Source organism: Capricornis sumatraensis, chromosome 6 (assembly GCF_032405125.1).
Source record: "Capricornis sumatraensis isolate serow.1 chromosome 6, serow.2, whole genome shotgun sequence".
In the NCBI taxonomy this organism is placed as follows: Eukaryota; Metazoa; Chordata; class Mammalia; order Artiodactyla; family Bovidae; genus Capricornis; species Capricornis sumatraensis.
The window spans coordinates 67,378,285-67,403,096 of record NC_091074.1 but is presented as its reverse complement, the minus strand read 5'-3'; the positions used below and the strand labels follow the sequence as shown (position 1 = coordinate 67,403,096).

At 47.1% G+C, this 24,812-nt stretch overlaps 2 protein-coding genes across 3 annotated transcripts; one reads left to right on the top strand and one right to left on the bottom strand.

Moving 5' to 3' along the window:
• Nucleotides 1-1,158: 1,158 nt before the first annotated feature.
• VCP (valosin containing protein) lies at nucleotides 1,159-16,027 on the top strand. 2 transcript variants are annotated; one of them, XM_068974470.1, is made up of 17 exons: nucleotides 1,159-1,449; nucleotides 5,198-5,309; nucleotides 5,495-5,667; nucleotides 6,749-6,891; nucleotides 7,463-7,593; nucleotides 8,258-8,389; nucleotides 9,641-9,743; nucleotides 10,394-10,527; nucleotides 10,606-10,741; nucleotides 11,133-11,245; nucleotides 11,647-11,811; nucleotides 11,902-12,024; nucleotides 12,272-12,484; nucleotides 12,682-12,990; nucleotides 13,258-13,413; nucleotides 14,653-14,807; nucleotides 14,959-16,027. In XM_068974470.1, the coding sequence occupies exons 1-17, from the start codon at nucleotides 1,433-1,435 to the stop codon at nucleotides 15,062-15,064; spliced, it is 2,421 nt and encodes an 806-aa protein (XP_068830571.1). In that variant the 5' UTR covers nucleotides 1,159-1,432; the 3' UTR covers nucleotides 15,065-16,027. The 2 variants fall into 2 exon arrangements, with proteins under 2 accessions (XP_068830571.1, XP_068830572.1); XM_068974471.1 differs by having other exon boundaries at nucleotides 1,159-1,455.
• A 4,494-nt stretch (nucleotides 16,028-20,521) lies between these two features.
• Nucleotides 20,522-24,585, bottom strand: SPATA31G1 (SPATA31 subfamily G member 1). The gene is made up of 3 exons (XM_068973598.1): nucleotides 24,355-24,585; nucleotides 23,305-23,968; nucleotides 20,522-22,854 (listed from the first exon to the last, which is right to left on the bottom strand). The coding sequence occupies exons 1-3, from the start codon at nucleotides 24,583-24,585 to the stop codon at nucleotides 20,522-20,524; spliced, it is 3,228 nt and encodes a 1,075-aa protein (XP_068829699.1).
• Nucleotides 24,586-24,812: the final 227 nt, after the last annotated feature.

Below are 24,812 nucleotides of genomic sequence, written 5' to 3'. Positions count from 1 at the left end.
ACAGCTTTCTGAGTCAGTTGAGTGCTGGTTGTCCATGATACCCTCTCCCAACATCATCGACCTTATGAGCCTCAAGAAAGGGCTAAGGGAATCCTTACTCAAGAAGCAGTGCCTTTAATCCTTGTTATCTGAAAGCAAAAATTCTAGAGGAGAGAATTTCCCACCCCCACCCTAATCCCAAATTTGAATTTCCACTATTTGAGTCAAATATGTCTGTGTCAATAAGGGGTGAAGGGTGAATTCAGTCAACGGGCCCCCAAAGCTGTATACTGAATATAGTTAGGGTTACCTGGCGATTTGGACATGAATTTGAGCAAACTCTGGGAGACAGTGAAAGACAGGAAAGACTGGCGCACTGCAGTCTGTGGGGTTGCAGAGTCGGACACGACTTAAAGATTTAACAGCAACAACCTGGCATTTTGGGCCTAAGGACTTCCAAGACTCTACAATTTTCTTGCTGCCTTGGGCTTTGTTGAATCTGCTGTATGTTCTGTAGCTGCTTTTGACTCCTTTCTGGACTTGCGTCCACTCCCTCCTTTAGCCATGAATATTAATAGCCAGTGGAAAGGAAGCATGTATCTCCAAGCTCCGAGAAACTGTAAAGCCTATGGGATTACGATTACCAAAGGATGTAATGACGATAGGGTAGAGTGGATTAAGAGCTGGGGTGTTAGTCAGAGTCCAGAATAAAGGTGGCTGGAGCCGGCGGCCTGAAGGAGCAAGGAGAGGGGTTAGAGTGGATATTCAGGTTTTGGTAGAAGACGGGTGTGTAGTTTATCAATACAACCCGACTAGGGTTCAATCCATTGTGCCAGGTTTTTCTAGTAGGGTAAACTCAGGAGCCAATGAACTGGAGCCAAGTGGGAGAGTCTGCCTCCCAGGAATAAAGGCTCTCCTTTCGCCAGTCGATCTGGCCCTATTCTTTTTGTTGATTGGTCGGAAATCCCAATCCGTCGAGGAAGCGTAGCGTTGCGGCCAATTGACATGGCGTTACTAGGCGTGTTGCGCCCTTGAGGCGGGAGCCAGGCCACAAACGAATTTCCTGATTGGCTCCGGTCTGCGGGTTGCTGGGGAGAGGCACGGAGAGGCGGGCGGGAGTCGCCAGGGCAGACGCTGATTGGCTGGGGTGAGAGCACCTCTCCTTCCGATGATTCGGCTCTTCTCCGCTCAGTCTTAGCGAAGCGTCTGCTGCCGTCGTTTGAGTCGTCGCTGCCGCTACCCCCTCGCGGATCAGGCGCCAGCGTCGCCCGCCCGCTCGTCCACCGCCCTAGTGCCGCTGGGAGGAAACGACAGGGAGGCCTGCGGGTTTGTCGCCGCCACTTGCCCCCACCCCCTCCGGGAGAGCCGAGTCCCGGCCCAGGCTGTCGCCTGCCACCCCTCAGAGCCGTTACCTGCGGTCCGTCACAGCCGCCGGCTGGGTGAAGCGCGCGCTATGGCCTCCGGAGCTGAGTGAGTGTGAGCGCGCGCCCGTCCGCCCCCTGTGGTTGCGCGCACCGGGGGACCCACCGCGCTGGGTAGGCCCAGCCGGGCCTGGCTGTGGGCGCGTCTTGGAAGTGGAGACAGGGAACGAGGGAGAGGGAAGAAGAGGAAGGGGGCGAATGAGGAGCCGCGGACCCCACCGGGCCCAGCTGCGCACCCGCGCGCCCCCTAGGCAGGGCTTGCGTTGGGCCTGGGTCGGGGCCTGGGCCAGATCGTGCTGTGTCATGCAGGCCCGGGCCGGCCTGATTGGCTCCTTTGGAAGGGCCGTCCTGGCCTAGTGAGGTCTGCGGGCTCACACTTACGGCGCCGAGCCCCGGGGCCTTGCGGCGCCCACCTGCGATCTGATCTGCCACCCGCTTTGGGCCTTTGGTCCCAAGAGAGCGCAGGCCCCGCGGCGGGCCCAACGCCCTAACTGGGCCCGGTGGGCGTGGACTTTGAGCCATGTGAAGGCCTTAGCCCGGAGACTGAGGCGGAGGCTGGAGCTGGGAAAGGCTTGGGAGCGCAGGGAAGCTCACGAAAGCCCTTTAGAGCTGGGCCGGCGTGGCCAGTAGTTGAAGACCTCAGTGGTGAGAGGCTGTTGAGTAGAGGGCGGGCCCAGCCGTTCGGTTCTGGCCGCCTTCGTATTAATACTTGAGGCCTGTTATTTATACGAGAAGGCTTTCGTCAGTTTTCCTTGATGTTGTGAAATGCAATTCTTTGAGTTCTTGATAAAATTCAAATCTCAGGTCGTTTTTTATCGGCCTTTCTAGATTTCAGCCTTTGTGGTGTGAAGGTTAGAGTTCCCTTAAACTCACACATTCCTTTCCCTAAGCAGCTATGTTGAGAAATCCTGGGCCCTCTGCTCAGGAAAGCATCAGATAAAACCTGACCACCTCTGCCCATTTTAGAATCAAGAGCTTTAAATTCTAGGAGTATAGGGGGAGACACTGCCATCCTGTGGAAACCCTTCTATGCAAATCACTTTACTGACTTGAGAGTTTAGGTGTTGTTTTTTTTAAGACGTGTTCCTTTTTTTCAGGTTTCTGAATTGAGATGAAGTATTATTCAGGTGCCTATTTAAAAGAACTACTTAATAATTAAAGTAATCTCTTAGTCTTTAGTTTCCAAGACTGAAAGTAAAAGTCCAGAATTCTTGGAACCTGGCATCATAAGACAGTTTCTGATCTCTATGTCATCTTGATGACTCTTACCTGAACTCTGTCCAAGTCTCCTGTGGCCCGTTGGGGTTCTGAAAAGGGCCTGAATCATGCCGAAGACCAGGAGGATGTCCCCCAAAACAGTTCTCCAGGACTGTTGGCCTGGAATCAAACTGAATTCCATCGTGTAGAGGTTATTTTGATCTCAGTAGATAGATGTGGAATTAAAGGTCTTTTAAGAGCATCCCACTCTTTGCCAGTGCCAGGGTCATGAACGTAGGCAGAATGGAGATTTTCCTAGAATGCAGCTTTGGGGTTAAAATACAAAGTTATGGCTAGAGGCACCTGATATTTTATTTTTTTCTAGCCCTAGTCCTATACAGCAGACAGGAAGATGGGCAGCCCTTGAAGGATATTTTGATGCATGGGAGAGAGGGAGAATTGATGGATTTAAATTGCCCTCTCATATTGACCATGGTTGCTTTCCAGGATGTTTATAAGCATTGGAAGAGTATGCCTCTGCAGCATTGTGATCACCACTTTTGGCTTAAAAAGTTAGTCACTCAGTTGTGTCTGACTGTTTGTGACCCCATGGACTGTAGCCCACCAGGCTCTTCTGTCCATAGAATTCTCCAGGCAAGAATACTGGAGTGGGTTGCCATTTCCTTCTCCAGGGGACTTTTGGGTTGGGGGAGGCAAATTTAAGCTAAGGAAACTCCATTCTTGGAAATTAGTTTAAAGGGAATGAATAAAGATCCAGGCTATGTGAGAGGGTCAGCAGAAAACTTATAACATTTTTAGATGAATGGGATTTGTGTAATATTACTTTTGAACGTATCAGGACCAAAAGATGTTAAAAAAAAAAAAATCCTGTTAACTTCCTAGCTGTTATTCTAGAGTACTGACATCTTTTTTTCTTGCAAATTGTGAAGATATTTCCGGTAGGAATACTATTTTGTCTTTTGCTGGCTGATAATTCCCAAATCCTAGAATGGTGCCTGGTGTATTTATGGAATTCTCCAGGCAAGAATACTGGAGTGGGTAGCCAGTCCCTTCTCCAGGGGATCTTACCAACCCAGGGATCAAACCCAGGTCTCCCACATTGCAGCTAGGTTCTTTACCATCTGAGCCACCAGGAAAAACCATAATATATGTGTGCATGCTAAATTGTTTCAATCATGTCCAACTCTGTGCAACCCTATGGACCGTAGCCTACCAAACTCCTCTGTCCTTGGAATTCTGCAGGCAAGAATACTGAAGAGTATGTGGCCATGTCCTCCAGGGGATCTTCCTGACCCAGAGATCAAACCCAAGTCTCCTGCATTGGCAGACAGATTCTGTACCGCTAGTGCCAGGAAGCTCACACACACACAGACACACCCCTTGTTAGTTTGTTGAGTGAAGAAATAATCCATGGGAAATGTTACTTTTTATTTATTCCTTGGTCTCTTCCATTGTCTGGCCTCCTTATTTGGGTTAATGCCTATGTTTTCCTGAGCCTTACTAAGACAAGGTAAGACTTTCTCTTTAAAGGGAGAGCCCGCAGAGAAATTGGTGTTGGGAAGTGGTTTAGGTAGTTTATTTAGGTAGTTTAAACTGAGTTCAGACTCAGGCAACCTTGATTTAGACAAGAGGGATTTGGATTTGTCCCATGTCTTAGCATTTCTTGGTTTTAACTTTTTGAACCAACTCCACGGAGTTGTGTATCTTCGCAGAGATAACCTTGAAACTCCATTTGAGCTTGAGCTTCTTTCTGGTGAAGATTCCAGATCTGATAGTGTTTTGTGTTCACTTTTTTCAAATATGGTGGTCTTTATGCTTTGCATTCCTGTGGTGCACAGAATGCTCTGGCATTCAGCAGGTTTAGCCAGTAGGAAAGGCAATTTCTAATGATTCTTCTTCATAGCTTCCAGGCTTACTCTGTGGGGCTTGGGGCCTCTCCAAGCCCCATGGGAGGTCATCTTACTGCAAGAAGATCAGCAAAGAAAGAGTTTATGCTATGTTCTACAATGCTAATCATTCTAAACCTCAGATACCATATGCCAGACAATCATATCTCACTTAAGACAGTCCATTTTGCATTCAGCATCTCACTATCTTAAGATAGTAATCCTCTGAGATGAGTGCTACTGTAGTCTCCATTTTATATCAACCTCCAGAGAGGTCAAATCACTTGCCCAAGATCACAGCTAAGTGGCAGGGTTGGAATTCAGACCCAACAGGTCTGACTGCAGAGCCCCTTCTCTTAATCACTATTCTATACTGTCTAAGACTATTTCCATTTGTCTAATTACTGCTCAGCCTCCACTTTTATTTTGTTTTCTTAGTTTCCTGACCCTAGGCAAGATCACCTGGGCCTTACAGTAGGGATACCATTACTCGGAATACCAAGAGTTGCTGAAATAGGAATTGTAATATATACTTGATAAGCATTCTTGATCTTGGCTGACTTTCTTTTTATTTGAGCTCTATGTGGGGATAACTTCATCAACGCACTATTTCATTCTAAAGTGTGAGTTTTAGAGACTGGTGGGGACGTTGCTGGAATTTGTTTTGGAACTGACTTCTTTTTCTCTTTCTAGTTCAAAAGGCGATGATTTATCAACAGCCATTCTTAAACAGAAAAACCGTCCCAATCGGTTAATTGTTGATGAAGCCATCAATGAGGACAACAGTGTGGTATCCTTGTCCCAGGTAAGTTGGGTCCACAGTCCAATCTTTGCTTATTGCATTTAACCTGAGGGCTTTTCCCAGGTTTCTTTTCTCATTTTTCTTGCAGTGACCACAGATAGAATGGGGTTTACTGGGAATCCCAACCTCCAGGGCTGCTGCTTATCCCCTGGCCCAATGACCCAAAGGCCTTAACCTTCTTTCCTCAGCCCAAGATGGATGAACTCCAGTTGTTCCGAGGTGACACAGTGTTGCTGAAAGGAAAGAAGAGGCGGGAAGCTGTGTGCATTGTGCTTTCTGATGACACATGTTCTGATGAGAAGATTCGAATGAATAGAGTTGTTCGGAATAACCTTCGCGTACACCTGGGGGATGTTATCAGGTGTGTGTGGAGTTCTTGGCCCCTCGGGGATGGGAGGCCAGAGACCTGCTTTACAGGCAGTACCCCCATAAAGGCCTTGGCAACTGCAGATATTGGGAGCTTATAGGCTATGGGAAGGCTTAGGTTTCTAGGTTGTCTTTAGGTTTTGGGTCTGCCTCTGGGACTTCAAAATCTGCCTCTTCATGATCCTTGGAACAGGTTGGCATTTCTTGACTTTCTTGGTACCTTTATTTTTTTCTACCAGGGGTCACACCATAGACCTTCGTTTAGGATGCCATTTGAGGGCTGTATCTGCCAGATAAGCTTATAGCCTTGCATTGATGGCTTTTGTCAGGGCTAGAATGAGGTGGGAGTATGGGCATGGAAGGTGGACTCCTAGCAGGTTTGTATAAAGATCCAAGCTAATTGAGGTGAGAGGCATAGTTTGAGCCAGGCCTAGGATAGTTCCAGTTTGAGTGATTAGACTTTAGGCAAGAGGTTTCTCCGTCTTGAAGTCATCACTGGCCACTGCTACCCAGGCCACTGCTACCTGTCACCTGGCCAGGAACATCTCAGCCTTCAGATTCTTTTGCGGGGGATTCTAGGTTTTATGGAGCTTTCTTCCTGGAAGTGCTTAGTCACTTTCTCAAGGTGCTCTGACCACCTGACTGAGATGATTTTTTCACATGTATTTCTCTGACCCTGACACTTGTCAGACTAAGGTCCCCTTTTGTAATGTTGGGTTACCAGTAGTAACCAGAATGGGTCATCCTTGGATATGTCTCATTGAAGACCTTCCCTTCTGTGTCTTGTGGGGATTCCAGATGTGTGGGTCTTTCTTTTGCCTCACCAATTGTGAGTGGGCAGTCTCAGCAGCTTCTTCTAGAGGCTCCCCCTATCACTCTACCCTGCATATGACCTGTTCTGCTTGGCTGTTGCTTTGCCCTCACTCCAACCCTACCCTCTTGCCTCTCTTCACCTAAAGCCATCCCTGCCTTTTCTCTTTCGCTCGCCATCAGCTCTCTGTGCCAGGCCCTTTTGGACATCCAGAGCTTGGGGCTGCGATGTGGTTGGTAATGTGGAGTCTGCTTGTCATCCTCAGCATCCAGCCATGCCCTGATGTGAAGTACGGCAAACGCATCCATGTACTACCCATCGATGACACGGTGGAAGGCATCACTGGCAATCTCTTTGAGGTTTACCTTAAGCCATACTTCCTGGAAGCTTATCGACCCATCCGGAAAGGTGAGAAATAATTCTAAGGACTGAACTCAAGGGCAGTTGTTGTAGGGATACCCAAAAGTACACCTTGGTCCATCTTTGTCTATTCTCATACATGTATGCATACATACAGATTCTGTACATGTGTACTTTCTCCTTCCCTGCTTCCTTGCACTTCCCCTTTTTCCCATTCCCACTGCTTGCTCCAGTACAGTAAGCTATCTTCTCTTGTATCTCTGAAGGAAGAGGTGGGCAATTCGGGGTGTATCACAGTCCACAGTGTATTTAATACTTAACACAGTTCTGCTGGTGGTGGTGGTTGTGCAAGCTTGGGTTATCTATACCCCAGAAGTCAAAAATCTTATGGGTTTCTTCCTGGCACATCAGGTTTTATTCACTGTCTTTTGAGGGGCAGAGAGACTTCTCACAATTTAGCTTTCTCTTTTTGTCTGATGCTTAATAAGATGTGGATGGGAAGGAGAAAGGACAGTATCTAGTGAACTTGGCATTCTAGATCCCAGGTTCTGATGGGGAATTCTTAGCTTGGTCTGGTGATAGATACCTCTGACTGCTCTTGTGCTGATTGCTCTCACAGGAGACATTTTCCTTGTCCGGGGTGGAATGCGTGCTGTAGAGTTCAAAGTAGTGGAGACAGATCCCAGTCCTTATTGCATTGTTGCGCCAGACACAGTGATCCACTGTGAAGGGGAGCCTATCAAACGAGAGGTGAGTTCTCTTCCTGATCCCGGTATCCCACTTTGTGAGTGCTCAGCAGGGCAGTAGTGTGGTAGTTCCAAAGAATCCTCAGGCTTGATGGTTAAGCTACTTCCCAGAGGTGGAAAGCATAGCTATTCATTTCTGGACGTAGGTATTTTTTAGAAGTATCTGATATCAATAATTTTTAAAATCTAGATTGAGCCTAATGAGTCTAGTGGTTGAAATAATTTTTGAAGAAGTGATGCTGATGATGACATCTAGATCCCTGCCCGTTTCCCACACTTTCTAGCTTCAGGTCTTAGGGGAGCCCACCGCAGAAAGACTAACGACAATGTAATAAGGAAAGGCTATGCTAGAAATCTTTGTCATGGAATGAATAAACAAATATAAAGTAAAAGCAAAGATTGGAAATTCCCTGGCAGCTCAGTTGTTAGGACTCTGCACTCTTACTGCTTAGGGTGTGGGTTTGATCCCTGTTGGGGAACTAAGATCCCACAAGCGGCACAGCATGGCCATATAAATAAATAAATTCTTGCCCTGGGGTTTTTTGAATTGTTTTTTTGAGGCATGATCCCCCTTACAGCAGATTCTCTACACCAGCTTTAGAGAAATTCACCTTTTGCTGATAGTAGCATTCTTATCTTCTCCTTTTCTTTTTCTCTTCCATCTTCAGGATGAGGAAGAATCCTTGAATGAAGTGGGCTACGATGACATTGGTGGCTGCAGGAAACAGTTAGCTCAGATAAAGGAGATGGTGGAGTTGCCCCTGAGACATCCTGCCCTCTTTAAGGCCATTGGTGTGAAGGTGAGTATTCTGGGCTCTGTTAGCCTAGGGTGGTGATTAACAACTACTCACCATCTAATCCTAGGACCTGTTTTCATATCTGTGTTTCATCATTTCCTTGGATTCGAGAGGAAGTACTATATTCAGGTTTATAAAATACTCTAAATTCGTTACAGCTACTAATGGTCTAGAACAGAGTAGGTCAGTTAAGTTCTCTGTTGAATTTTTTTTCTTAATTACAACCTTCAAAATGTAAAGACTGTTTTTATCTAATGGACCCTATAAATATAAATAGTCTGTTTTAAATATTTATTATTTAAAGTCTCACCATAGTTTGCCAGCTTGTCTAGAATGTGTGTGTGTGAAGTTGCTAAGTCGTGTCCAACTCTTTGTGACCCCGTGGACTGTAGCCCGGCAGGCTCCTCTGTCCGTGGGATTTTCCAGGCAAGAATACTGGAGTGGGTTCCCATTTCCTTCTCCAGGGAATCTTCCCAACCCAGGGATCGAACCCAGGTCTCCTGCATTGCAGGCAGACGCTTTATCCTCTGAGCCACTAGGGAAGCCAAGTGTTGCCCAATAACAGTAAAGCAAATTTGCAGTGTGAAGGATCCTGAGTCCAGAATATTTGAGAACTGCTGGTCTAAAATGTAACATCCCAGTTGTTCCTGTATCATAGGACACCCTGAAGATGAAGTTTCCATCTATCCTTTTCCCTAGTGTACATTGTGTAAATAAATTTATCTTTTTGGGGGGTACTTTTCCATATCCTTCCAGTGGATGAAGCCAGAGAAAAGACAGCTTCAAAGAGGAAAACTTGTGGCTGTTGGTAGGAGAAGGCATTCCAACATGATAGTAAATCCTGGAGGGCTGTGATTATAGCAGTGAATGAGCCTCTGGCCAACACTCTTAAATGGCTGAGCTAGTCCTGTTTAAAGTCAGGCCCTTGGCCTAATGCCCTCTTACTTTTCCTAGATCCCAGATCTTCAGACTCACTCATACTAAGAGTTTCTTAGTGTGGTTTCTCTGCTCTCTGTCTCCTATGTATTCATAAGTATTGTCAGCTTTCTGGCATTATTATCTCTGCTGCAAAGAGGAGGGAGTATGGTCTGAAGTAAGGTGTCTTCCTAACAACTGCTATTTGAGGGCTCATTCAGAGTTGAGCTCTAATTCTCATCCTGTTTAAATAGAGTCCTTCTTAGGCCATTTTAGGGTACCTGGGGTTGGGAGAAGAGGAGAGTCTGAACCTAATCAACCCTCTGTACTGGTCCTCAGCCTCCTCGAGGAATCCTGCTCTATGGACCTCCTGGGACAGGGAAGACCTTGATTGCTCGAGCTGTGGCAAATGAAACTGGCGCCTTCTTCTTTTTGATCAATGGTAGGAGACTTGGTTCACTTTGTGTTTGGCTGGACTCCACTTTGAGCTAAGCATGACCCAGTCTCATGAGCAGGAGAAATCATGGACATGCTCATTTGTGTACATAGCCTCATGTATACTTAAGTGTTTGTATTCTAAAGTCCATTGCAGACAGATAAGCAGCAAGGGGAGGGTATGTTACTCTGGTGTCCCTTGATCTATCCCACCTTGAGAAAGAGCGTTAACAGGCTGAAGACGTTAAAGAGGAGTAAGTTAGAATGAGAACTCAAAATGTCTATGCTTACTTATTTGAGAGGGTTTGGGGGAAGACTGGCTGAGATCAACTATCTCTTTGAGAATGGTATTTCACTGGTAGGGGTCCAACTGGTGCTGCTTCTGCTCTGGCCAGAGGTCCCACAGCATCTGCTGTCACCATCTTCATACCTTTCAGCTCAACTGAGATAAGTGTATTGAGCCCCTTGACATCCTTTTATCCTGGCTTGGTGGCTACCCTGGGATAATTGTTGGTAGGGGCTGTGAGAAAGTAGGCAGATGTTACCACATTCTCACCCAGGACCTGTCTCTGAGCTAGACAGACAAGATATCCGAATACTTCTTGAGATTGAGGAAGGATGTATTTTTGTCACTGCATGCATTCTATTTGCTTTCAGGTCCTGAGATCATGAGCAAGTTGGCCGGTGAGTCTGAGAGCAACCTTCGTAAAGCCTTTGAAGAGGCTGAGAAGAATGCTCCTGCTATCATTTTCATTGATGAGTTGGATGCCATTGCTCCCAAAAGAGAGAAAGTAGGAACCTAACCAAGGGGATAGTAGGGTTGTAAAAGGTCCTGACTTCACTTCTGACCAGACATTTTGTCCTGACAGACCCATGGGGAGGTGGAGCGACGTATTGTATCACAGTTGTTGACCCTCATGGATGGCCTAAAGCAAAGAGCACATGTCATTGTTATGGCAGCAACCAACAGACCCAACAGCATTGACCCAGCCCTACGGCGATTTGGTAAGGACCCCAAATAACTCTTCTTGCTGTCTTTGCTCATGTGGAGATTATGTCTCCAGTGGGCTTAATCCTGTTGATCCCATATCTGTCCTTCATCTAAGTCACCTAATCCTGAGGATTTCTTTCTTTTCTTTCTTTTTTTTCTTGAGGATTTCATGAAGCCCTTTGCAGTTAGGCAAAGAGTTAAGTCCTTTCTTTCCCTTATTCCATGTCATGTCCAGGGTAACCACGCATCTTGGTTTGCCTGAGACTGAGGGATTTCCCAAGTTATGGGGCTTTCAGTGCTAACACCAGACATTTCCTGGTCACAGTGGAATGGTTGGATGCCTTAGGCCTGCGCCCTTCTTCCCTACGCACCAGAAATGATCCCTGTCTATGCGTCATCTCACAGGTCGCTTTGACAGAGAGGTGGATATTGGAATCCCTGACGCTACGGGACGCTTGGAAATTCTTCAGATCCACACCAAGAACATGAAGCTGGCAGATGATGTGGACCTTGAACAGGTGGCATGTTGATGAGGGCTGGCCAGAAGTTCAGATGTCTTGTTGCCAGACAGTTGAAGGGACAGAAGCTTCAGATGTGAGGCGATTGATTTTAATTCCTGGGCAGGGAAAGGGAAGTGATCTGAGATTGAATCCAGGAAACTAGGTTTGGCATTTTTCTTGGTTTACACTGAATTAGGGTGAACCAGAATATTGGGGGCAGCTTTATTTCCAGGCCCCAAGTGCAGGCTTGAATACTTAGAGTCCAGCTAATGAAAGGGCTGCTGGTATGAGTTTAGGGAAATGGAGGACCCAGAGATAGGAGTCAGAGGAAGAGGGCAGGGTTCTGTTATCTAAGGCAGAATAGAGACATCTAAGTTAGGTCTCAGAGATAGGAGAGTAAGTGGATCTTCTCTCTGCAGGTAGCTAATGAGACTCATGGGCACGTGGGAGCTGACTTAGCAGCCCTGTGCTCTGAGGCTGCTCTGCAAGCCATCCGCAAGAAGATGGACCTCATTGACCTAGAAGACGAGACCATTGATGCTGAGGTCATGAACTCCCTGGCAGTTACTATGGACGACTTCCGAGTAAGGGCCGCTCTCCATTTCAGGTGCACACACATGCACTTTGATCTCTTGCCTGGCAATTCTCATCCCCAATTTTTCTTCCCTTTTTAGTGGGCCCTGAGCCAGAGCAACCCATCAGCACTGCGGGAAACTGTGGTAGAGGTGCCTCAGGTGACCTGGGAGGACATTGGGGGCTTGGAGGATGTCAAACGTGAGCTTCAGGAACTGGTCCAGGTAGGATGCTTGGTCCAGGGTGGGTCACTGCTTCAGCACATTGTCATTGAGCTGATGGTATTGGGGTGTTGGCACATTGATTGCAGAAATTATGAGCATGATTCAGGAACCTGCTGTTCTGAGGTTGGAAGCACCAAGAATCCTGTCACCTTACACCATGAGATGGTGTGGGAGGATGCTTCTGTTAGGTTGGGTTTCTCTCATACTGGGGGAGATAGCCCTGAATCCTCTTTCTTTTTCTTCCTAGTATCCTGTGGAGCACCCAGACAAATTCCTCAAGTTTGGCATGACACCCTCCAAGGGAGTACTGTTCTATGGACCTCCTGGCTGTGGGAAAACCTTGCTGGCCAAAGCCATTGCTAATGAGTGCCAGGCCAACTTCATCTCCATCAAGGGTCCTGAGCTGCTCACCATGTGGTTTGGGGAGTCTGAGGCCAACGTGAGGGAAATCTTTGACAAGGTGAGCTACAAGTGGCTGGGCTATCAATTCACTTGCTTGGGAACAAGTTAGGGGTATAGGTTGTTCTTTGGGAGAGTTAAGACCATCCCATTCTGACAGCTCAGTTAGGGCAGTGAAGGTCACTTTATTTTCCATTTTTCCTCAGGTCTGAGAGACCTAGTTGTGCTAATGCTCAAATCCATCTGTCTCTCTCACAGGCACGCCAAGCTGCCCCCTGTGTACTGTTCTTTGATGAGCTGGATTCAATTGCCAAGGCCCGTGGTGGCAACATTGGAGATGGTGGTGGGGCTGCTGACCGAGTCATCAACCAGATCCTGACAGAAATGGATGGCATGTCCACAAAGAAAAATGTATTTATCATTGGCGCTACCAACCGACCTGACATCATTGATCCTGCCATCCTGCGACCTGGCCGCCTTGATCAGCTCATCTATATCCCACTTCCCGATGAGAAGTCCCGTGTTGCCATTCTCAAAGCCAACCTGCGCAAGTCCCCAGTTGCCAAGGCAGGTGCAAGGTCTTGGGTTGCAGGGTCGTGAATTTGCAGGCTGTGTGGAATGCTCCTTGGTTCCTGGACAAGGTTCCATTGGGGATTCCTGGGGTTATGGTTGGAAAGGAAAGATGGAAGATTTGAGAGTATTAAGATATCTAGAATAAGGAATAAAACTGGTGGCAGAGGATGGAACAAAGTGGAATTGGGAGTGCTTTGGTGGCTCAAAGATCAGTGTATCAAAAGAGGCTAAAAGCTAAGGTAGCTCTGTTGCTTCTTTTAGGATGTGGATTTAGAGTTCCTGGCTAAAATGACTAATGGCTTCTCTGGAGCTGATTTGACCGAGATTTGCCAACGTGCTTGCAAGTTGGCCATTCGTGAATCGATCGAGAGTGAAATCAGGCGAGAACGGGAGCGGCAGACCAACCCATCAGCAATGGTGAGTCTGCATCCTTAACCCAGATGTGCCTGTCTTAGGGAGCCAGGGGACAATCTGCACAGTGCCCTAGAGTGTACAGTTTTGGAAAGGTCATCTGTCAGATGTTTAGCATGCCATGGAAGAGAAAATGCTGAGTACTCAGATAACCATGTCAATTGGGAATTACAAAGGCTGAGAAGAAATGAGCATAGAAACAAATAGAGCAGGGCTGAGAAGCTAGGATCTATGGACCTTTTCTTGGTGTTCCATGGACCCCCTGAATTAAATGCAGAATTTGATATGTATGTATATATAGGCTCAATAAAGATAGGGACTCTTGTTATCTCACTTGTTTCCCACTGTAGCATGGCACAGTGTTGGAAACTGACTTAATAAGCAAATAAGTGATTGGCTTTCTTTACCATTGGTGATGTTTCTCTCCCTCTCATAAAAGCTTATAAACTATAGTGATCCAAAGTTACAGCAGTTGAGTGGCTTCTTGGTAGAAGAGATAGGATGTGAGCCAGGGCTATAAAGAGAATAGAGGTTAGGTAAAGGAAGTAAGTCACCCAAGTAGATTGCTTGAGGAATAGAACTGCAGGAATTGGGAGAACCTGGATACATTAAAGAGGTTGTGTGTTACTGGAAGTGAGGCCTGTGAGTAAGGTATAATTCAGTTGTGATAAGCACTGAGAACCATTGACATTTTCTTTTTGAAAATATAGGCTTATGAGGTATAATTTACATATTATAAAATTCACTATTTTTAGTATACTATTTCCGTGCTTGTTAACAAATATATTTTAAGTGCTGTAACTGCTACCACAGTTGAGATGGACAAATTTCTGTCATCCCAAAAAGTTCCCTCAGGCCACCTTTTCCCCTTTCTTTGGCTGCAGCATGCGGAATCTTAGTTTCCCGATCAGAGATCAAACCCATCCCCCCTGCACTGGATGTGCAGAGTGTCAACCCCTGAACTGCCAGGGAAATCCCTCTCATGTCACTTTAATCAGCTTTTTATTCCCACCATAAGCTCCTGGTAGTGAAATCTGTCCCTCCAGTTTTACCATTTCCCGAATACATTGGCAGGTTTTTAAGCAAGGCGATGACTCGGTTTTAGGAATATAGGCCTGGCAGCATATTCAAGTTGGATAGGAGAGGCCCAATCTGCTGCTGCAATAATGGGGTCAGGAAGGCTAGGGAAGGAATTCAGGCAGAGCCTTAACCAGCCCTGGTGGTCTGTGTTTACCTATCCTACAGGAAGTAGAAGAGGATGATCCAGTGCCTGAGATCCGCCGAGATCACTTTGAGGAAGCCATGCGCTTTGCCCGCCGTTCTGTCAGTGATAATGACATCCGAAAGTATGAAATGTTTGCTCAGACCCTTCAGCAGAGTCGGGGCTTTGGCAGCTTCAGGTAACTAGGCTTCAGTGGGCTATGTTTAAGTCGTCTTGGGGAACTGTACAACCAAGGCGGTGGGAGCCCTAAGGATGCTAGAAGGGGTAGTTGTGAAAATCCTACACAAGCACTTTCCTAAACCTCTTTTTTGCCTCTGCTCTTAATACAGATTCCCTTCAGGAAACCAGGGTGGAGCTGGCCCCAGTCAGGGCAGTGGCGGTGGCACAGGTGGCAGTGTGTACACGGAAGATAATGATGATGACCTGTATGGCTAAGTGGTGGTGGCCAGCAAGCAGTGAGCTGGCCTGGCTGGACCTTGTTCCCTGAGGGTGGGGGCGCTTGCCCAGGAGGGACCAGGCGTGCGCCCACAGCCTGCTCCATTCCTCAGTCTGAACAGTTCAGCTACAGTCAGACTCTGGACAGGGGGTTACTGTTGCAAAAAAAAAAAAAAAATACAAAAGTGATAAAATAAAAGCGATTTTCATTTGGGAGGCGGAGAGTGAATTACCAACAAGGAATTGGGCCTGGGGCCTACACCATTTCTGCTGTAGTTTAGAGCAGTGCAGGGAACCTCTGTGGGTGTGAACAAAGGCATTGTCACCAGTCCCCACAGCAAAGCATCTGCACTTCACTCAATGCTGCCCAAGCCCTCCCTTTCCCCTGCCCAACCTGGGCAGGAGGGTGAAGGGCTACAGTTGCTGGGTGTTTATATAGAGAGTAGGTTGATTTTTATTTTACATGCTTTTGAGTTAATGTTGGAAAACTAATCACAAGCAGTTTCTAAACCAAAAATGACATATTGTAAAAGGACAATAAACGTTGGGTCAAAATGGAGCCTGAGTCCTGGCCCCTGTGCCTGCTTCTTTCCTGGGAAGGGCCTTGGGCTGCTCCTCACTGCCAAGGCACTCTTCCAAATGTGAAATACTAGAAACGAGGTTGCACCCTCTTCCCCTCCTGATTAACATTGGTGTACTGCTGCCTTGCCCAGTGTCTGTGGTTTCACTGGATAGGACTGCAGTGGAGGGCAGGCCGCAGCCTGATGGAACTTCAGAAGTGGTGAATGTGGCATCCTCTATTTGATGGGGATGGTGAGACTAGGCCTGTAGAGTCCCCTTTTCCTGACCAAGGCTGGGTTGGGGTATAGTCTCTGGAGATGGATGTTCTCTTGATGCATCTAAAAATTTTCATATATTCATGTTCTGGTTGAGGATCACTTACAATTATGTCCACCTTTATGTAATTTGTATTATAAAAACATAGCTTTTTTTCTAATATAAAATTCTAGTTTTGGATGTGTTTCTTTCTAAACTAAACATCCTCCCCTGCTCCTAGTTTTTCAGATGATTGCTTGCATAGTTTTGTTGAGGTATAGTGTGTCTTCTTTGTTCAACATGTAGCAGCGTAATCCCTTAGTATTTCTGGGATCCGTATTGTGATGCCTTACTGAAGAAGAATATGATGCAGAGAAAATAATCTACTGAATCAAGCTAGTCATTCTAGTATTTACACCAGCATCCAGTTTGACTTTTATAGGTAGGTAATCTGCAAGGACTCAAGATAGTTACATAGACTGATTAAATTGGGGCATCTTGAACTCATGTGCTATGAAATAGATATTCTTACACTTTTGTGATTTGCTTTGACTCTCCCTGTTAAATGTGACACTTTTCTCTGCCAGATCTTGTCTTTGCTCCTCCTTTGGTTTTCACACCATTTAGGTATCCTGGTGGCTCAGCTTTCAGTCTTCTTACTCTTACATTGTTGCACCATCTCATCCCTGTGGCAGCCTAACCTCAGTGAGACCAAAGGCAAGGTCTTTTGGAGAAAAGACATTTGGTACCTCTGCATCAAGCTGTGGGAATAGAGCGGAAAATAAGATCCCACAAAATACGTGAAGGGTACTAGTAATTAATACATTACAAAAATTTGTATTAGAATGATTGCTTTGCACTCACTTATAACACAAAGTATACCTATAGGGAAGGTGGTTGGAACTCTATAGACTCTTAAGGAAAAAACAAGAGCAGACTTGTGAGAGGCCTGGTTTTGCTTCTGACACGTGTGCTCATAGCAGTGTAGCATCAAACAGGCACTTAGCTCTTCTGGGGCCTCAAGATTTCTTAGTCTGATAAAATGATTGACGGTGCCTCATAAACTGTAGAAGGCAGTGTGAGGGACAGTTTATTGTCAACATGCACCTGCAGAATTCTGTATACTTAAACCAATGGGTGAACTGTAAAGCAAGTCCCTCTTATCCCCCACAAGTTGCTCAGGAAGAAATTGGAATGTAGTCTTATATAGCAGATCAAGTTCTATGATTAGAAGATGGGTTTCTAATCAAGAATACGACATCAAATTAGATCATAGAGGACCAACAGTTTACCACAGAGGCAAAAGCAAAGGTGGAACTATATATCTAACATTTGGAGATGAATTGGGCTCTAAGATACTAATCCTGCAAGTAACCTTGAGAGTCTAGTGGTTACATAATGCCCAGGAGGAACACAGGGGTTTGATCATTGTTTTGCGCTGACCAAATGTTAAGTGAAGTGAAAGTCTCTCAGTTGTGTCTGACTCTGCGACCCCATGGAATTCTCCAGGCCAGAATACTGGAGTGGGTAGCTGTTCCCTTCTCCAGGGGATCTTAAATGGTTTGTTAATGTTTCCCAGCCCTACAAACTACTGAGGGTTTAAAAAGACTTAAGAACATAGGATGTGGATTTTTTCATAAAGCTAATTGAGAGATGCATAGACTCATTAAATGGCCCAAAGGCAAGTGGAAATTTAAAAATTGCACTATCTTTGAGCCTACGAGACTTTCTGGGGGTGGATAGGTGAGAAGGAAAGTACCTTCAGTTCTACTGTTAGCCAGCAGGTGGTGAGTTGATCTCAGCCTGTATATACAAGTTTGGGCTAAATAAAGCTTCAGAACAGAATAGTAACATTAATGAGAGGAGGCAGAAGCTGTATGTGACTTCCAACTGGCTGTTTTTGTCAACCAGATACAGAGTGAAAAAAGCACTGGTGTGGGAGTGTGGACTTGACTTCACAGAACCTCACTGTTTTTGAAGAGCTTAAGAATACAAAGCCACAAAACCAGTGCTATCAACAAGGCATAGATTGTTAGGACAGCAAGGAAGGGGAAACCATACCAAGAAAAGGGAATCTCAGAAGCCTCTGGAGGTAGTCTGAGCTGGATGTTAAAGGAAGGTAGGAGGCTTCATGGAGTCAGAGCTTAACAAGCATTAGGTTGACTAGCAAGGAAATGAATTCTGAGAGTCCAAACCACATGAAGAACATCAAATGCCAAGTGTGAACTTTAAAAGATGTCATGAGTCCTCTGGGGGTTTAGGCAGAAAGTAGCCATCAGATTTCCAGACAATTCACATTTCCCCCTATTTTTTTTTGTTGTGGCATAATAAATTTCACCCAACAATTTCCAATGTACAGTACAGTATTGTCACATTGTTTTATGTAGACAATTCACTAACACCCCTTCTGCCTCTGCCTGATGTGGCTTATGGGATTTCAGTTCCTTGCTGCTGCTGATTCACTTCAGTCGTGTCCGACTTTGTGCAACCCCAAGGATGGCCGCCCACCAGGCTCCCCCGTCCCTGGGATTCTCCAGGCAAGAACAGTGGTGTGGGTTGCCATTTCCTTCTCCAGCACGTGAAAGTGAAGCCATTCAGTCGTGTCCAACTCTAAGAGACCCCATGGACTGCAGCCTACCAGGCTCCTCCGTCCATGGGCTTTTCCAGGCAAGAGTATGGAGTGGGGTGCCATTGCCTTCTCCACGCAGTTCCTTGAGCAGGGATCAAACCTGGGCTCCCACAGTGAAAGCACTGAGGCCTATCCACAGGACCACCAGGGATTTCCTGATAAATCATTTAAAAAAAAAAACTTGGGGAATTTCCTGGTGGCCCAGTGGTCAGGACTTGGTATGTTTACTGCTGTGGGCCTGGGTTTGATCCCTGATTGAGGAACTAAGGTCTGCAACATGCCCTCCCCCCAAAAAAACAGTGAGATAGTCATCTTTTTTTCTTTTTTTTGAGGATAAAGGAAGGAATCAAGGATGGCAGGCATCTGGCTTTGTATTGTGGTGGACGTGGTACACCCCTTCAATAGGAATGCACGCATTGAAAGAAAAGATTAAAGGGAGAAAGAGTAGGTTTTGGACAAGTTGAATATGCGACAGTACTAGTAAGTGGTTAGATATGCAGATCTGAAGCCTAGAGATGATTTTAAAATGAGCCTGTTTTGAAATATAGCACCTAATGGGATGGGTTGAAGAAATTTTTTTAATGCTATTGATAAAATTGGACATCTTTTTGCAGGGCTGGGGGAATCAGATTCTCTCCATACCCAACTCAAAAGTTACATTAATAACCTAAATGTACATCTGTGGGAATTCCTTGGTGGTCCAGTGGTTAGGACTGCACCCATTCCCCTGAGGAGGGCACAGGTTTGATCTCTAGTTAGGGGACTGAAATTACACATGCTGTGAGGCACAGCCATAAGTGAATAAGTAGACAAGTATACATCCATGAAAGTGCTAGAATAAAGTGATTTAGAAGCCATAAAGAAAAATGTTGGTAGATTTAAACTCTGGCATGGTAAAAATCACCTTAAAACTAGAAAATAAGCTACATAAATTGGGAGAAAATATTTGCAGCAAATATAACAGGTTGAATTAATATCTGTGATAGGCAGGATAATGCCATTCCCAAGCCCGCCTATCCCCCACCCCCAGTGTCCACATCCTAATCCTTGGCACTTATGAATGTTATGCTATATGGCCAAAGAGAAAGTTGCAAATGGAATTAAGGTTGCTAAGCAACTGACTAAGATAGGAAGAGTATCTTGGATTATCACGATGGGCCCAATGTAATTAAAAGTACCCTTAAAAGTGGGAGAGGGAAGAAAAAGTGACATGATATGAGAAGTTAACTTTGTTTTCTAGCTTTGAAAATGGAGGAGGAGGGTCAATAGCTGAGGAATGAGGGCAGCCTCTAGAAGCTGGGAAAAACAAGGAATGAACCCTACCCAGTGCCCACAGAAAGAAATATGGCCCTACCAACCTCTTGATTTTAGCCCTGTGAGACATATATCAGACTTAACAAACTGTGTTGTGGTAATTTGTTATGGCAGCAGTAGAAAAATAATAACTATTACAAACTGCAATCAAAAAATGGATATAAGATATGATAGCAATCCAGATGACCACTAAACAGGAAAAGGGACTAAACTTTTGTGACCTTGGGATGCATGAGCTAAACCTGAGAAAGAGCAGAGGGTTGACAAGGACTGGCTAGAAAGATAGATTTGTGGATCAAGTAAAGAAGGCAGTCATGCCCAGGACCAATAACAGCTGCCTAGCCTCAGATCAGTTGTGCTCTTGTGTATATTTTTCTTCTGTTGACTTCCTGCAGAGTTTTTCTCAAGGGCAGCACTGGTCTGTGCTTTCCTGACCTTAACAGTCTCATCCCGTAGAGGACTCCAGGTTGATCATATGTGAATAGCTAGAAAAGAAAGTTAAGCCTATAGAATCCCAAGCTCTCTACTTGTGGGACCCTGATCCTGAGGATATAACAGCTGCAGCAGCATAGGGAACTGACATTCCCAGTACCCAAGACTCCAAAAAAAGACCTGAGTGGGAGTTTTCTAGTTCAGCTAGTTTATTAGGATTTCCTTTGTCTCCCCGCCCCCCAACTGGTTTGGCTTCATTTCTTGGGTTACTTATATTGGGTTCCAGTACTACCAGGCTTTCCTCTGCTGATGGGTTTGGTGGGCATGGATCCATGGGTACCCAGAAACTTGGATAATATCCTTTGGAGACTGCTGGTAAGGGGAGTGGGAGGTAAGGAGGAAAGATGCTTACGTGCCCAAGGGCAGGGCTTACAGTGCCTAGGGGCCAGAATGTGAGGAGTTCCCAGCCTTGCCCCTCTCCGACCTTGGGAACTTACATACTTGGAGTGAGGCTGGGGGGAGAAAGCAGTGTGTGGAGAGCACTGGTTGCTGTGCTGAGATCTTCGTGAAAGTCTGCTGACAGGGTTCTCTGCTAATCTTCTGGCCTGAGCTGAGTGGCTTTCCTCTGTAACTGTGGATGACCCCAAACTTGCATCCGCTTCTCCATAGTCTCCTTCTTTGGGTTTCCTGGGGCTGGCTCTATTTTTGGCTGAAGATAAGGCTGAAGCTTTGTCTTCTCTCTTGCCTGAGGCTGGCACCGCAGGGTATGAGGGCTCTTCCTGGCCCAGGCAGTTCTCACCAGCCTCCATGTGAACACATGACTCTTGAGGTGAGATCTGGTACACTGTCTTTGCTTGCTTTCTTTGCTCTTTCCGAGACCCTTGTTCTGCCCTGCCAGACTTTAGTGTCTGAGGTTGGAAAGAGAAGTGGGAGTGATAACAGTAGGGGACCTGGATAGGCTGAGTTACTGTGCTCTGACCTTTGGGGGGATGACAGCTTGAAGAGTGGGGCCACAGACTTGGGGGATGAGTCTGCTGTGGTGGGCAAGAAGAGAGTTTCCGGGTGGCTTGAGTTGTGGAGCTCAGGGTAAGGGACCTGCTAAATGATTGACTTCGAGATCTGGAAGCAGGGCTCTGCTGTAGTTTCTCCAGCCTGAGTTTCAGCTCCTTACTCCAGTGCCAGGCCTGGATCCCAGAGCAGGTGGGTACCTTTGGGATAGCCTTACCCCGGGAGGAGGGGGTCTCTGCGTTGGCCCCTGTTAACAGCCCTCCCTTGGGTAGGCCAGGTTGGTTGGACTCAATCTTCAGAGCGTGAGCTTGGGCAGCAGGCCAGGGTATTGGCTGTAGGGGATCCACTGCTGGAGGATTGGGGTCCTGGGGGATCCCTCTGAGATATTGCATATTCTTTCTCACAAACTCAAGATCAATGTGTGGATCTGGTAGAAGAGCAGAGAACCTGGGAGTTGCGGCTGGGAGTTCAGTGGTCCTGCAGTTCTCTGTATGTTTCACTGTTTCCTTCTCAGGCTTATAGTCACATTTGTCTCCAATAGGCTCACTCGTGTGAGACTTGGACATAGAGTTTGGGAGTGGGCTGGGGCTCCACACTGGGTACGCAGGAACCCAACAGATTTCTTTCTGCTCCACGTCCCCCCGAATAGGCTTAGAGTCAGGCTGGACTCCCAAGGAGTTGGCTCCATGTGGGTCTTGGGGTAAGCTGCAGTCTGGGAGCTCTGAGGTCCGGGAGTCCTTTCTCCCTCCTAGGTCCCCACATCTAGCTTCAGATTCAAACGGGACCCCCATAGCTCTGAGGGAATCCAGTACAAGAACTGGGGGTGTGCTGAAGGCCAGAGATGGGGATTCAGAAGCCCAGGAATTCCTGGAATGATCAGTGCCCTTCCATGCAGTTTCTGACCCAGTGAGGCCTCCCACAGGACTGATTCTGTGGTGTTCTAGAACAGGAGCAAGAGATAGGCTGTGGCCAGGGGCTGGGGACTCCGAAGTCCAGAGGTTGTCTCTCTGCCTAATGGCCCGCCTCAAAGTGCTGGAGTCAGACAAGACTGCCTGGACACCTGTGCCTATGGACTCCAGAGAAGCTGAGGGGAAGCTAGGAGGTGAAACTGGGTCTGCAGAGACCCAGAGATTTTCTTTACTCTCCATGCCCTTCCTTGGAGTCTCAGATTCTGATGGAACACAAGTAGATCTGGTTCCGTGGAGTCCTGGGTTGAGGTCAAAGGCTGGAGGCTCCAAGGCCCAAGGTTTTGTTGAATTTTCTCTGTATCTCCACTGGGGCTCATATCCAGATGACTCTCCCAGGAGTCTGCCTCCCAGGAGTTCTGGCAGGGGATGTGGGGAAGGGCAGAAGGCTGACACTGGAGACCCAGAGGCCATAGGGTTCACTCTGTGTCCCAAGGATCCCCAGAAATCCTTGGTTGCAGAAGGTCCTCCTTCAGGGTTGATTTCCTGGGCTTCTGACAGAGGGTCTGGGGGCTGGCAGAGGGCTGGCAATGGGGGCTGAAAGGCTTGAGTACTCTCTTTATGTCCTGTGGTTCCCCACTGAGTCTTATCTGCAGGTGGAACTCCCAGGGTGCTAGTTCCTTGAGGCTCTATCAAGGGGGCTACAGATTGGCAAGGGACCAAGACTGCAGGCTCAGGGATCTGAGGCTTCTCTCTTTGCCTCATGGTTTCCCAGAGGGCCTCAGATCCGGAAGGACCTCCAAGAGGGCTGACTCCCTGGCATTCTGGCAGAGAAGCTTGGGTTAGGCTGGTAGCTGCCATTGCTGGCTCAGGAATTTTGGGGTCCTCCTTTTGCCCCATGATCTGCCATGGGGTCTCAGACCTAGTTAGGGCTCCCAGGAGACTAGAAGGATTCTCTGCTAGGGAGACAGAGAGTGAGTCTGGAAAGTGTTGTTGGAGGCTAGGATCCCATGGCACCTTCCACCAGACCTCAGATGAATTGAAGAGCTTGGAGGGTCTGGTTCTTTGAAAGTTAGGCTGTTGGTGCAGAGCTTGATCCCCGGAGACCCAAGGGATCTCTCTCTGCCGTGTAAGCCACTGTGTATTTGCCTCAGTGCCAGATAGGACTGTCTTATGGTCCATGGGAAAGGGGTTAGGATGAAGGTGAAGTGATGGGACAGGAGGGGAAGATGGAGAGGGAAGTTGCTGAGGATCAGAGGCCATCCTTTCCAGATCCTCTGTAGTATGGGCTTCCTGGGTGGGAAGCGGGGTTGGGAAGCCATACCGGGGAAGCAGCAATACTGGGGATCTAGGCAGGAAGGCAAGCTTGTTAAAGAAGACAGAGGTACTAACAGATAGCTTCAAGGGAGAGAGGCTACCTGAGCTCAGGAAGATGGCCTCCAAGGACTCACTGTGCAGAGAGGGCAGACCCCAGAAGAACTGGCTTTTTCTCTCCTGTGAGCAGCTCCCTGATGTTGTTGTGTGCCTCACAGGCAGGTTGGTCAAGATCTGAAAGGTGGGGAAGGATCGAGGAGGGTTTGGGGTCTGCATGAGTCCTTGCTCTAGTGTGCCTGCGGCCTTGTGGAGGCCTTCAGAATTATAAAATGGCTGAGATGGGGCTGTAGTGACTTGCTCTCCAATAGGAGCTTCTTTAAGAAGAGAACGTGTCTTCAGTGGATCCAGAAATGCCTCCTCTTCCTCCTCTGACTTCTGCTTCCACAGGCGATCAAGGAAAGCCACATGGTACAGAAGTGGTAGGCCCTGGGGAGAGGAGAAAGATACAGTCAAGCCTGAAGGCTTTCCAGAGACACAGAGTGTATCATGAAGCCCTCAGTCTCTGGTCCACACCCAGAGTGGACAGTCACTCACTAGGGCCTACGTCTGGGGACAAGAGTCCCTTACCCATCTGGTGTTAATGGCCATTACCCAGCCACATTTGGAGACCAGTATTCCCTTACATAACTCAACATCTAGGGTCAGTGAGCATTTACCTGGCTTCAAATGTCGTGTTAATGGTAAAACTCACCCGGCCTCACACTTAAGGCTTATATGGTCACCTCTTTGGGCCCACATTGATGTCAATGACTCCTCCATTGAACTCACATGTGGTGAATCGTTTAACCCAGCTGCACTGCTGTGTCACTCACCTTGTCTCGCATCTTGTCCCCAGAGTACCAGGGCTGAAGCTGCCGCCATCTCCCAAGCTGCCACCACCTCTGGATCTGCCAAACCATGAACAAAAACAGTATTATCAGATTCCCTGGACTCTGGAGGCAGCTGCTGCCACAGTGTCTGCAGGCTAGGGCATAGGTCAGCTGGTTCCAGAGAAGCCCTACGACTCCCTCAGACCCACGCAGGTCCTCTGGCAACCATTCCATTTTCCTCAGCCTAGTGGCAGTTTACCCTGAGGTCATCACTGCATCACAGAACAAAGAACTCCCATCCCCCCACATACCTAACAACAGTCTGTCTGAATTTAGGGCCAAAAAATTGCCCCCACCAGACAACTCATACTTCATTCAGTGAAACCTGAGTGATCCCCTTTTGTCTTGATTCCTAAGATCAGAATTACCTTCAGGCATTGTGGTTGAGGACAGGGATTCTA